This window comes from Poecilia latipinna, unplaced genomic scaffold, assembly GCF_001443285.1.
Source record: "Poecilia latipinna isolate Pla-1442-1.1 unplaced genomic scaffold, P_latipinna-1.0 Scaffold197, whole genome shotgun sequence".
Classification (NCBI taxonomy): domain Eukaryota; kingdom Metazoa; phylum Chordata; class Actinopteri; order Cyprinodontiformes; family Poeciliidae; genus Poecilia; species Poecilia latipinna.
This window is the reverse complement of record NW_015112813.1, coordinates 568,191-582,336: the sequence shown is the minus strand read 5'-3', so window position 1 is coordinate 582,336 and position 14,146 is coordinate 568,191. Positions and strand designations below refer to the sequence as shown.

The following is a 14,146-nucleotide window of genomic DNA, read 5'->3' as shown; positions in this document are numbered from 1 at the left end:
TCCATGTGACTACTTCCCTACCCATCTGTCCCGGTGCCTCTTTGTGTCTCCCCTTTCTTTCCCTCCTCTCTTTCTTCCTGCGCTCGTCCCTGTGCTCCACCTGTCCATCTATCATCGAAGTACTTCACAAAAGGAACACATGCAGAGGCAGAAAGCATGTAAAAAGATAAGCCCGGACCCAATTTTCCCCTCCAAACCACACATGCCAACTCAGAGCCAACAACAGCTGTAAATGCCGTCATCTGCATATGCGGGACGCGGTAGCTGCCGCGAGGCGTCCATCACTGGAATCCAGAAAAGCCCAAACCGCGATGGAAGCACATTTCCATCTATCAAAGCGTGGAGGCTGGAAACGAAACCCAAGTAGTGACCTGTGGTTCAAAAAGACGTCGGGTCACACTTCTGGTACTGTTATCTTTGGCAGTACACGGGGAACTTGTTGGACTGGCTAGCCCCTTAACAACTGCAGTCAGAAATAGACCGGTGGACTTTCGCGGTCGGCTCATTTTGAAGAGGTGTCAAATATGCCGGGGCCGAGAGCGATAGCCGCTGTGTGTGTGCGTGTGTTAAAAGGCAGGGGTGTGGCATATCGCTCCCCATATTTTGTGTTGGGGACAGTTGGGACGATAGCAGGGAATGAAGCAAAAGGCCAGCCAGAGGACAGCTTGTGATCTGAGGACACACGCTGCTTTCAGAACACAACCGCACATGTACACAGATAGAAACATTGATGAAGCCACTCTTCAGTGGATTAAAAAAAAAAAAAAAAAGGTTGCAGAAAATTTCCATTGCTCCGTTTACATTTTGTGTGTGTGTGTGTGTGTCTGGTTCTAACTTTTCAAACCTTCTTCTTTACTCATTTACTACAACGCCGCATCAAACCTTGCGCTGAATCAAATACCCAGGTGCCATAGAAAACAGCAGGTGTTTGTCTTTCCCTCAAAGCTGCAAATCATTTCAACAACTGACTAACTGAACCGGTGAATGCAGGTTCACACATCCAAGGAGCAGATTGTTTTGATGGGGATATTTAACAGAGGGGGGGGGGGGGGCCGGTGGGGGGGCGGCCCCCACCTTTTACACATGTTGCTCCAAAACAGCCCTGATAATCTGCTACCTGCTGGAACGCTACGGCGCACGCAAGAGAGGCAGAGACGGGATGCAAGTGAAGCAAAGGACCCCTCTTGCAGTTCTTTCTGCAATATGAGCATTTATTAACACTTTCTCTAAATCTTCAACTTTTCTTTGCGTGTTTCTCTCCTCCGTGCAGAGGCCAACGTGGAGGAGGCGCAGGAAGTGCAGCTGCTGTCCCAGCTCTCTGATTCCTGCCAAGTAGCAAACTTTCCTCTGTCAGATTAAATAGGATTAGCCGGCCCTGCTGTATGATGAACTCAAAGCTTCCTATGGTGACTTGTAACTCTCCAAATATGCAGGGGGAAAAAAAAAAAAAGGTCAGGGAAATGTATTAATTGACTTGCAACCTATTTTCACAATATCCCTTGAACTTATTTACATTGTGTCATGGTACGACCAAAAACAGGTTTTGCCTTTTATGGAGACTGCATGTGATAAACCACAACAAAGTAGCATTTGGTGTTAGTACTCAACCCCCTGAGTTAATACTTTGTAGAGCCACCATCTGTCCTTTGGGATACATCTCTGCCCCTCTAAAAACAGAATTTTTGGTATTTTCTTTTTAAAAAAAATCAAAATAGATCAATTAGAATGGATGGAGAGTGTCTGTGTGCAGAACTTTTTAAACCACGCCACAAACCGCTCCGTTGTTCCTCTGGCTGCATGTTCAGAGTTGTCCTGCTGATTGGTGAACCTCCGTCTCAAGTCTTTTACAGACAAGTCGACCCTGCTTCGTATATTTCTCCAAAACTTTCTCTCTCTCTCTCTCTCTTACACCCCAGTTCGATGACTTCTTAAGCCAGTTGGCTGCACTAAATTTTAATTTGAGAAATCAGATCAAAGGTGGCTGAAAATAAAATGGTTCATGTACCGTTTTTCTACAATTTCATAACCACACGTCACTCGGTGATCTGGTACAAACCTGACAAAAGGCATAAAATGTGCTTGTGACACAAAAACACAGGTTCTTGTTTTCTGGACTGCTGAGGGTGTGAAACGTATCAATGCAATTTGCCCGGTTTACATGGGGCAAAAATCCCACGCGCTGAGGTACGCTACAGTGTGCACAAACGTGCACATGATTCAGCCTCTCATCCCAAGTTTCTCTCATCATGCAAAATTCCACTGTGTGTAAAAATGACACACATACTCACGCAGGCACATGTATACTCTCTCATTGGTATTTTTATCCATCCCCAGAGCCACTCGGTGGCTGCTAGCCATATCACTCTACAGACTACAGAGGAGCCACGGCCACACTAGCTAGTACTTAAGACCCCCCCCCCCCACCTCCCCTGTTTGGGGTAGTCTACAGCTAAAGAATGCAAGGTGATAAATAGAGCCAAACATGGAAAGAATTTAGTCTGTTATCAACTGCTGCCTGCAAGACCACCGAGGACACGCGCGCACATTCACACAAAGACAAAACGCACAACAGAGACCCTGGAAACGTGACCACATGACAGGGCCATAGGTGCGCACATGCACTGGCTCCTCACACAGGGTTTTTCCTCCTGAGGCGAGGCTAAAGCATCCAATCTCAGCCTTTCTTGTCTATCTCTGGCACTGATAAAGGTTTATAATGAACTGGGGACTACAACTCAGTCCCCAAGACTGATGGCTTTATGGCCCTGGCCAGATCATCACCCTCTGTGGACTTTTGCTTGCCACCGGGCAAGAACAGCAAGAGAGCCAGAATGAGAGAAAGCGGAGGGGGGAGGGCAAAGATTAAAGTTTTACAATCCAACCTTTGAGAAGTATTTTGCAATACTCCCCATTCCTATGTCCACCGTTTACTACGGACACGTTTTCTCAGATCTGTGCCGCATTGCTAGGTGAAATAAATGCAGGAATTTGATAAAGGAGCCTACCGTCGCGGCCAGGAGCCAAACTAGAGGACAAAGGTCCTCCTGGGCCTTATCTTCTTCTTCCTTATCTTTTGTACTCCAATGTAAAATTGTGTTTGTAAACTAGTAACAGATGAACAATTTGTTTGGGCTGCATTCAAGAATATGATAAACTGTTCTGTTGGGGTCGGGGGGGTTATTCCATCGTGCTGCAAGTACAAATACGCTTCACGCTGCCATAAAGCAGAGTGTGGCCACAGACACTTCTGACGAGTAAAATGATTCAGAAGTGACCAAATATTTCTCATTAAAGTGACGTCTGTCTCATGTTATCTAGTTGCTGTCAGAATGTGACTTTTTCTAATGAAATGTGTGCAAGCTAGTGTTTTTATCCCTGGATGTAAAGTTGAAGCTTTTAGGGTTGACTTCATATTGCTTCATATTGGGACTCTAATATCTAAAAACTGTCAGCATTAAAAAAAAAAAACAAAAAAAAAAAACACTTCTTGTCAAGCTGGCCGGTATCACTCAGTTACAAAAGAATCCAAGAAGCTATCAGAGCTTGGGAAAAAGCTATTTTTAAATTTATATTTTGCATTCCTCTCAGAGTTTTGCAGCTCATTAACAGTTAGCAACTAACAAAGCGACAGTTCTCCTTTAAAGAGTAGTCCTTGGCAGGCCCTGTTAAACTGACAGAATCGACTAGTACAACTGTATCATCGGGTTAAGCAGGCATAACTAAAAAAAAAAAAAACTAAAAAAGAATCAAAGAAGCGTCTGACACAGACGCAGAAATAATATGAATATTTATCATTCAGCATCTGCATATTCATATTATTTTGGTTGTTTCTGTGGAAGCTAGCTTCAAATTATTTGTGAAAATGTCACCAATTCACTCATTTTTTTCATTAATGTTGAGAAAATGTAGCTGGGACCATCGAACACCTGGGCGCAATGCTATATGGCACGCTATTGGCTGGCGCTTGCAAATCAAGGAGCACCATTCGTTTTTCCTGACATTATTTGGCTGTAGGCCTACTCAGAAGAGCAAAACCACGGAAGTCTGTACATGTTAACTTAAGCAATAATGTTGCTTAGATTGCTTCCACTGCATATTAAAACATATTAGGGTATATTTGGTGTTTGAAACAGCAGGCATTTTTTGGAGAGGGTGTCACATATCGCAGATTTCAGCTTTCTTGTCGGAGGCTGTGGTCTCTAAATCCCATGATATTAGCTGGGAATACGGGGAGGATTTGTGGACTTCGGCCAAGCACAGAATAGCTTAAATTTTTACTGTGTCTACAAGCTTTGTATTTGTGGCAATATTTTTGGCACTCAGAAGAAGAAGGAAAAAAAAAAGTTCTGGACAGTATGTAAATATCGTGAAAATTATTGAGCTGGCTAACAGTTAGCTAATGATGGTAAAGTTAGCATCTTCTTTGAATACTCCTTCGGTTGCTATGTTGTATTGACGAGAGTCCATTAATAATGATTGCTGGTCGACATTTACATTTCAGTTACAAAAGTGTCTAAGAAGCCTCCGCCATCTGAAAATCATTTTTGTGGAGATTTTGGGGATTTTTGCTAATCATGACCAGATGCTAAAGTTAGCATCTGCTTCTTAGCTCCAATCTAAATGGCTCCTGCTCAGGATTTAAAGATTCTAGATGGCATTTCATCATTTTTAGTTCAAAATCAAAAATACTTAAACTGATCACACTGGAACTGGATCATTCTGCATCAAAAAGAGCTCCTTTAAAACTTTTTAAGCTAAACTATTTTTACTACCATCCTGCATTAACTGGGGGTTAATGCAGGAATAAAACTGAAAGTATAATAATAATACCTGTCAAATCTGCACTGCTTACAAATTACTAACAACAGTTTAGGATTTGTGAGAAAATGGATTCTTTGTTTTCCTCAAAATATTACAAACATCTAAGGATCTTGAAGACATTATGTAACGGCTCGTCTCTTCAGCACGATGCATCGTTTCCACCCCCAAACAATAAGCTGGCCTGAAACAGGTCTGTAAGGTCAATTTACCTCAAAAAGATTAGACGCTTCATTCCCATACTGAGAGGAAATGATCTCCGATTGGTCGCTGTACCATTTAAGGCCACCCAGGAAGCTGTCGGCATCCAAGTCGCTGACATCCAGCTCTGAGAGGTCAAGTTCAGGAAGGTCTGGGCAGAGGGGCTGGTCTTCACCAACCAAGGCAGCACACTAGAGAAAAACAGAAACAACAAAGATGTTTAGGGAGATAGAAAAAAAAAAAGTCTTCCAACACCTGCACTCTAAGAATCAACTTCAAACGCATAGTATAAAATATTCTACATAAACAACTTATCCCACTGGAATTTGTATTATTCACCACTCCCCTTGGATCCGTCTCTTTCAGGTGCTCTGCGAAGCCATAATTAATCAATAACTTTTCTCACAATTACTCCATTTGTTATTAACAGACCTGCTACGACAGTGCTGTGTTTAGTTTTTTTTTTTTTTTTTTTCAGGAGTCTGCAACCTGTTTCCATTTAGCTTCTCTCCACCTCCAGTACACTGCGTACACCGGAGAGGCCATGGCCTCCCGGCTACTAAATGCTGCCTGTTGACATTTTGTTATTCACCAGCCCCTTTTATGTAATCTAGCCAATGTGTATACTTTTATAGCAGCTGTTCCTGCTTCCTCGGTGTACAAATCATCAAGTCTCGCCCTGGCTGCAGACTGGAGCAGGACGGGGGTCTCGGTGAGCGAAACAAACAGGAGGCTGGCTCTTTTATCACAGAAAAATAAACATTGATTTAAATCTTTGCGAGGAAGACTTTAAAGAACTTAGCATCCTATACTCGAAGGGATTGTTTTGGCACCCTGAAATGGAAATCCAAACCTTTGGGGGAGGGAAAAAAAGTGATCTTGCTGCGGCCATGGATGTTTATTACTTAGCTAAACACACATTAGGCGTTTATGAACGCCACAGGGAGGGGTTACGAGAAATGCACGATAGACATCCTCAGGCAAAGCCGTAATGGGTGTTTGTCCCCTGCAGAGAGGGAGTCGGGTTCGGATCAGGAGCAAAAGCTGAGACGGGGAGGGATGCTGTGCCAAGTAGGAAAACCCGTCCAGATCTCGGTGTCACAGTTCGTATTTCCACTGGAATTTGCCAACAGTCGCGACTGTGATCAGACGACTGTCATGGTGCAAAATGCAACAGAGAGGTGTAACAGATTCACTGCGCCACCACCTCTCATCACCTTTACGTGATCCAGCCAGCAAAAAAAGAAAGAAAAGAAAAAAAGGGGGGCGGCGGTAAAAAAAGCAAACTGTTCAGATATTCAGAGAGTGGACGTCCTGTACTTGAATTATCTCACGCACGTCTTGGTAAACTAATGAAATAGCGCCGCCAGCCAGGCGATCAGGATGCACCACGGCGCTCCAGCGGATTTTTACGCACGCACCGCGCATGAAAACACCTGCTCGGATGATTATTAGAGGAAGCAGGCAGCCCTCTTGTTTGGAGAACAAGCTTTTAAGGTGGACACATCGCACAGAATCGATGGAAATGAAGTTTTTAAAGAAGCCTGCACACTGTCGCAGTCCAAATCAGAAACTCTCTTGAAGCATACCTGAACTAAAGTGCTGTCGCGCCCTACCCCCCCCCCCGCCCCACCTTATATTAAATCTTAAAGCCCATAACAGTAATATAAATTAGAAGCTAGGATGCAGCTTTGGTCGAAATTAAAAATAAAAAAAATAAAAAATTCAAATCAAGCAGTCAGATGCCAGCTTAAGTAAAAATGATGAATAAGTATCTTTTATCATTTGCTAGGCGAAAAATGAGAATAAAGAGCGCTGAAATAAAAAGGCAAAAGAAATAGGATTAAGTATAAAATCATCGACTCTGGATGTTGTCGTTAAAAACGATGCTCCTGCCAGATCGCGTTGCTTCTCTGGAAGAAAGAAAGAAAAAAAAAACCTTCAAAAACAAAACTATCCCAACTGCGAGGCACATCGTGAGATTATCACCGCCAGTGGATTTCATCTGTCAAACGACAAATACCTGACTCTGAGACATTTCAGTCATTTCGGCATGAATAAGCCCCCCTTCTCTTTGCACCCAGAGCGCGTTCCGTCCGCGGCTGGAAAGAGACTCTCCGTCAGTTTTGCAAGCGCAGATCCTGCAAGGAGGTAAAAGCGATGATCCTGGAAAAAATAAAGAGACCCTTCGAGCGCGCCTGACAGCCTCTACATGTTTAACTGAGGTGGAAAGCAACACTCCGCATGCCATATATTCCCTCGCTGTAAATCCCTTGCATCCTCAACCGCCGCGTCCAGACGCGCGCGCTACACCGGCACCACTGGAAGAGGAAGAGGAGGAGGAGGAGGAGAGACTTGTCCATCGTTCCAGGTGGGGGGGGAAAAAAACCCTCCGGAGGGCTAGAAGGATGTGAAAGGAGGATTTTTTTTTTTTTTTTTTTTTTTTTTTAAGATGCCCTCACCTCTAATTCTGTCCACACCGAGTCCTGGTTACACCTGTCCCACGCCATCCAGAATCACTGAATGACGCTCCGAAAAACAAAACCCAAAAAGGCAAAAAAAAAAAAAAAAAAAAAGAAGAAGAAAAAATAAAATCAAGTAAAAAAAAAAAACGAAATCCACACACGCTTCCCACTCGCTCTCGCACAGGCAACTGCTGCCCCTCGCCGAGAATGAACCGAGGGCACCTGTCTTACAACTGCTTTCCATCACATGACAAAGCTATTAAAAGTAGGCAGGGGAGTGACTCCGCGTCCACTCCACTCCACTCGCCGGTGACGCGCGGCGAGCGGGCGGAGTCTGGCAGCGCAACATAGTAAAATCCCACTGGTGCACTGCAAAAAATGTCCACCGGAAAACCAGATCATGATCTCTTTGACGTTAAATCCTATGTCAGAACATAAATAATAATAATAATAATAATAATAATAATAATAATAATAATACATTACTTATGTGTTTTTAAAGGAATTAAACAGTGGTGGCATTATCATGGAGGTTTTATAACAGTGTAAATCAACAAGCTGAAAAAGTAATAAATCAACTAAAATATTACCAAACCAATTGTTTATTGACTTTTATTTATTACTATATATCTATTGTCTTAGCCTGCTATTTTCAGAGTTATTATATCAATTATTAAGAGGTAGACTAGTTGTGTTGCTGTGCGGTAGTGGCAGCGGCATGCTGTGGGGATGACTAAAGAAAGAATCATCCCCACAGCATGCTGCAGCCACCGTCACTAAAGTTCAAATCCGTTTCAAACGTAAGACTTTTTAGATATTTTTGGCTTACTTCAAATATCTAGAAAGGTTTCCTAGAAATAACTGGATACTGGTCATGAGATCAAACTTAAACTCCATAAAACATCAACAATTGCAAAAGTCGACCACTTCAACGTTGCCATGACGTTTCTTTTTTTTAAACGCCTGAGTAACATATGTGCATGAAATGGACTCTTGAATCTGTCCTTTATTGATGGCAAAGTTTCAGGTTTTCATTTTAGTTTTCTTAAATTAAACTGACAAAAGCAGCAGAAGTTTAATCTTGGCACCAAGAGTATTTAGATAGGGGTTTTGTTTTCATGTTTATCGTTTCATCAGTTTTTTTTTAACAAAGAGCACCAAAAACTAATTTCACGTTTTTTTGTTTGTTTGTTTGTTTTCAATTTTAACATTGTGGTGAAACCCTATTGGCTGAGGGTATTAGCTGAAATCCAACCACTGCAGATAAGATACTTATAGTTACCCACAGAAGTCAATAATATACATAAACCACTCCTCCCCCCCTCTTTTTAATCTTCTTTTAATTTATGAATTTAAAACAACTGGTCTTAAATTCAGAAAATTCCTCTTCTTTAATCTAGAGGAGGAGTTTTTCTTCTCTGAATTATGTCCTAATTACCTCCAGCCATCCCTTTAAATATAAATACCAATGTTTGGGGCGGGGAGAACAGAATCAGATAAATCTGTTTTTAGGCAAGATTTCCTTTTCTACATCGAGACTATGAAACAAAAGGACAGGTGGCAGTGTGGGCCTTGTATATACTGTCAACGGGATGTTGTATAGGCAACACCACCACCAGAGTGAATAAAAACAGAAGCTTTGTGGATATCTTAAACAGAGGTGGTTTTCTGTTAGGGAGCGGACTGACAGGTATACAGCTGGTACGACGGATTCAATCTTCGCTGCTGCATTTGTGCCATTTAAGGCTCTTTTTGTTTTTTGTTTTTCTGAGCAATTCAATAACAAAGCAATGAGTTTTCAAACCAATAGGGCTTTTAAAAAAAAAATAATAATAATGACTGTCATTGTTTCTGTTTGGACTACGTTTTTCATAAAACACCCAAGCTATATTCAAACAATACATTCCCGTAATAAGAGACTCACTCCGAGGACTATGCGAACCCCAATCCAATTTTTACTCTTGTAAGCCTATTAAGTCCACCTGAGCATGCGAAAGAGCAATTGTCTCCCTAAATTGGTGAACCACATACAGTAAGTCTCATTAAACACTAAATTGCACAGAAGCCCATAAAAAAGGTTGTGCGACTGGAAATGTAAATTGTTCGGCTCGCGCGAAGAGCCAGACAGTGTGAGGTAAGGGTGTTACAGTTTATGGACATTTGTAGCATTAAATCTATACATCTGCCCAGTGCCCAGAGATATGCCACCCAGAAACCGAAGCAAAAGAAAAAGGAAAAAAGCTCTGATCGGAGCAGGTGGCGTGTGCAGTGACCTCACAGAGTCCAGATGGACCAGGGTTGCAAAGATAGCAATATAGGAGTGACATGGGCATCACACGGCGCATCATGGTAGGTTGCTTTGTGACTGCAGCAGAGAAAAAGCACTAAATAACTCTATGTTGAGGTTAATCTTTGATGAAAAACGCTGTTAGCAATTCTCCTTCTGTAAGTGCAGCATGAATGCAGGTAAAGCAGCCAGAAAGGGAGACTTTATGGCAGCATTTTGATGACAGACATGGTGGGGGGTAAAAAAAGGGAGGAGCGGTGGGAGGAGCGGTGGTGGGGGGGGGACTTGGCACCAAGTTTATGCTCATAAATGATATATCTGTCTCCTAAAGCGGCATGTAAGTCACAGTTTTACTGCATATCTGATTGTCCTCTTCATACCAATTAAGACAACAGAAGCTAAAGATAGATAGCATGCTATGATTCCCTCTTTTGAACGAGCTTCTGTTTCCCCACTGAAAACACTTTCCTGCTCCAGGGTACCTTTTCACGTATTCAGAGGCAGAAATTTGAAGATACAGGAACCATTTATTTGTTTTTTTATGGAAAGGAAGGGGAGCAGGAGAGAGGTGGCGATCTACGGCCTGAAGAAAGCGCAGGCTTTGAAATGCTTTTGTTTTAATGGTGTGTTTTACTGGTGTGCGGTTCTTATTAATGTTTTTTAGAATAATACTCTGACGTCAGACTGTTTGTTGAGAGTTGCTGTATCCCCAGATTTTCTGCAGCTCCTGATCTTCCCATTGGCTGAACAGAAGCATCCCCTTCTGCATGATTATGCCACCACCATGCATCACAATGGGGATGGTCTTTTCAAGATGATGCATGTCGTCCTGTGTACTGTGTGTGACTTGCGGGGCGAACTGAAAACATGAGCTATTATCCTCTGTGTGATGGATTCTCCCACCTGATTTGTGGATATTTGCAGCTTTTCTTGGCTGCCTCTCTGAATAATCCTCTTCTACGCAGATCAAAACCTACTTCGAAATTATGAAAGTCCCTTAAAGTCCCAATAAAAAAACCCCAAAAACAAACAATGAATATTATGGTTGTGTCGTGAAAAAAAATGTAGAAAAAGGAACGTCAGAAACGAGGCTCAACATGCAGAGTACAGAGCTCACAAAGCGCCGCAAGTTTCAGGACCAGTTCGATCCATTCTCCCCGCAAAGAAAATCAGCCTCAGGTCTCGATTTCACACAACCATTGCATTTAACCGCTTGTTTAGATGTCTCCTCTCCATGAGGGTGAATCTATGGGACAGTGTGAAAATTTGCTCGTATAGCACGTTGCCTTCCTTTAGGGCGGCTCAAACTCTTCCATCCCCCCCTCTCTAGACCTCTGTATGTTGCAAACTGTCTCACGTCACCTCCAAAGCACAGCTCAAACAGACACATTAGAGAGTTAATAAATTAAAAGAGACACTGACAAATTGTAAAACGCCTCTAAACTCGAAAATAAAGCGATATGACAACTGTCGGGGTCGCGAGTGCCGACATTTACAGGGCCTCGTAAAGCTCTCGATGATTAAACCGTTTCTAAAGAGAGTTTGGTTGACAAGTGGAGTCCTCCGAGCCAAAATGGGGCTAATCCACAGATAATTATCTCTGTTTGAATATTCAGTGTGGCCTGACTCGTGGCACGGAGCTTCCCATTTGCATCTCTGGTCTTATTGAATCTGATATTAACATATCTATTAAAAGAGCCAAATTTGCATCGATCTCTGTTGTCATTTCGGAGCCAAACGGGGCGTCTGTTTTGACACTCCATCCATTCTTGGGAAACGGCGTCTTGCTTTTTGCCTTTCGCTGTTAAGTGTGTCGCCGGCCCTCAGAGAGCGAGCTGCTGCTGCGCTCCGCATGTGGGGGGGGCGGTGATTCATATCACTTTGTTGCATGTCATTGCTCCCAACAGAATCCATCCTAGCATCTGGCCATTTTAATACACGGTGGCTGGATTCATGAGAATTAATTGAGGGCAGAGGTAAAGCAGAGCGCCGCATTTATCCACGTATCCTTCAGGACTTTAATAGGACAGCTTATGCTTCGTTGTCCGGGCAGCCCGTTTGACGTGCTTTCAGATCTTTGGCGCATGGGTCATTTTTCCACTTGATATGTCATATTGTTTTCGCCCTGCTAGGGTACAGTGGAGGAAGTGGTTGCATTTCACAGTGGTCTCAGACTCGGCCGTAGCACAGGATGTAATGCCATACAGGACTAGCTCCAGGAAGTAGAAATGGGCACACTGTGCAAGTAAGCAGTTTTAGAGCCGGGGTCGGATGGTGTCGCAAGTTTGTGGAGTTTCCGCCCCCTCCCCTCCCACTTCCATTGAACTTTCCCATACGTTCTTGTGAATCAGAGCATAGTTTTGGAAGATTTTCTGCAAATGAAAATGTGTGGCATGTGTGTGTGCGTTTGTGTGTGTGCAAGTGTTGTAAACTCCAGCCCAATTATTTCCCTTCAGAAATCACATTACTGGTAAACAGAGTCCTCCGGTGTGTAATGTAGTCTGGTATCAAACTCACAGGTCTGTGGGAGAAAAATGAGTGAGCAAACAGCATCACGAAGAAAGAGGAGCAAACCAGGTCAATGATGAGGTTGTGAAAAAGTTTGAAGCGGGGCTGGGTCATAAAACAATGTCCTCAAATGCAGCCTGCCAAGACATCCACTTAGACTGGCACAGTGTGTGCAGAGAGCATTAATTAAAGAAGGAGTTGAACTGTAGAGATTCACAGTTTAGGTGGGAGAAAACTATTAGCCATGCACTGCACAAAAAAAAAACCTTTATATAATAGAGGGAAGAAGAAAATTATTGTTGAAAGAAAGCCATTAGAGGTCATACCAATAGCTTGCAACAAGCCATGCAGGCGGCGCTGCCTCTATGTTGAAAATGGGGCTCTGGTTATTAGACGCTAAATGTGGTAAAAGTAACACCATCCTCACCATTAAAACATGGTGGTGGCAGCTTTATGCTGCGCTGATACTCGTCTTCAGAAAGCATAGAGAAGCTAAAGACCAGATAACCCTAAACATTGGAAGAGCTTAGCATTGTGTGCTAGAATGGCCCTGTCAAAGTCCGAAGCTAAAACGGCTCAACATAACTTCCTGTGTTCAGTTTGACTGGACTCGAGCTATTTTGCAAAAAGGAGGGCAAAGATTAAATCTCTAAATATAAAATATAATAAACCGATTTGAACACAGCCCAGCATCAGTAATTGAACAAAGTAATGATCTAGGGAGGCTGAATCCAATTCCATGCAACACTTTTCAGGTTTTTATTTGTGTTTATCTAAAAAAAAAAAAAAAAAAATCAGAAAAATATAATAAAAATCTAAAAATATTTAGGCACATGAGGTTTTGCTCGACTGCAGACCCATCGGAGATAAGCGACTTCTACAATCCAGGCAAATGCTTGTGGTTTGCATACAGTGAGCCGGTGAGTTCTCCCTCCTTGAGGATTTCACATCTTCTCTCTTTGTTGTGCCCTTCAGAGAAGACATCGCTTTGCCGCCCTTCGTGCAAAAGCGTGTAATCCTTTCCATCAATGAACTCCACTGTGTCATTTAGCCGCTCTCGGGATGGCGGCTGCTTTCCCCACAGAGAGTCCGGCCCACATTATTAAGGCAAATGGCATGAAGAGGCTAGGGCCAGTTAGCCATGGCAGAGACTTGCAATTTAAAATAGCATCAGCCTCATGTGGTGACTGGTAAACACAAGGAAAAAAAAAAAAAAAGGAAAAAGAGGCCTGAGGGTGCAACACAGGAACACCCTCTCCTTTCCCGAGCTCCAGTTCTGTTTTGGTAGAGCTGAGGTAAATGTGTTTGGCCCTCCTCAGATACAGTCGAAAAATATCACCCGGTGAAGCGAACTGTAGTGTCCCCCCCCCTGGGCTGGGTGTTGGAGGGACTGTTATTAGGGCTTGTTTAAGATCACCAGCAATTCATGGAAAATGCATGTGAAAAGTGGTGCTGGAAAGAGGGGGGGGGGGGGGGATGTGCGTGCACATATGTCTTTGGGAACCTGGCAGAGCTAAACATGCGCTCTGGGGAGGGGCTTCTGAGAGACTTCTTGTTTTGCCTGGGTATAGCACTCACAAGGAATATTAAAATTTATGGGCCATGAGGGTTTGGGTGACACACACACGCACACGCACACACCCACACACACACACACACACACACACACACACACACACACACACATACACACACACACACACGCACACACACACACACACACACACACACACACACACACACACAGACACACACACACACACACCCATACACACACGCACACACACACAGACACACACACACACATACACACACACACACACGCACACACACACACACACACACACACACACACACACACACACAG

At 43.2% G+C, this 14,146-nt stretch overlaps 1 protein-coding gene across 7 annotated transcripts in view; it reads right to left on the bottom strand.

Moving 5' to 3' along the window:
• The window catches only part of ppargc1a (peroxisome proliferator-activated receptor gamma, coactivator 1 alpha), a 377,178-nt gene that overhangs the window by 39,043 nt on the left and 323,989 nt on the right, over nt 1-14,146 (bottom strand). For 2 of the 7 annotated variants that reach the window (XM_015031007.1, XM_015031009.1), the window contains exons 1-2: nt 7,482-7,743; nt 5,031-5,210 (exon numbers count right to left, since the gene is read on the bottom strand). In XM_015031007.1, the coding sequence (XP_014886493.1) occupies nt 5,031-5,210; nt 7,482-7,529 (228 nt within the window). In that variant the 5' untranslated portion in view covers nt 7,530-7,743. Of the gene's footprint in view, nt 1-5,030; nt 5,211-7,042; nt 7,405-7,481; nt 7,744-14,146 lie in introns of those variants that run through there. The other 5 variants (XM_015031010.1, XM_015031013.1, XM_015031005.1 and 2 more) reach the window with 4 other exon arrangements.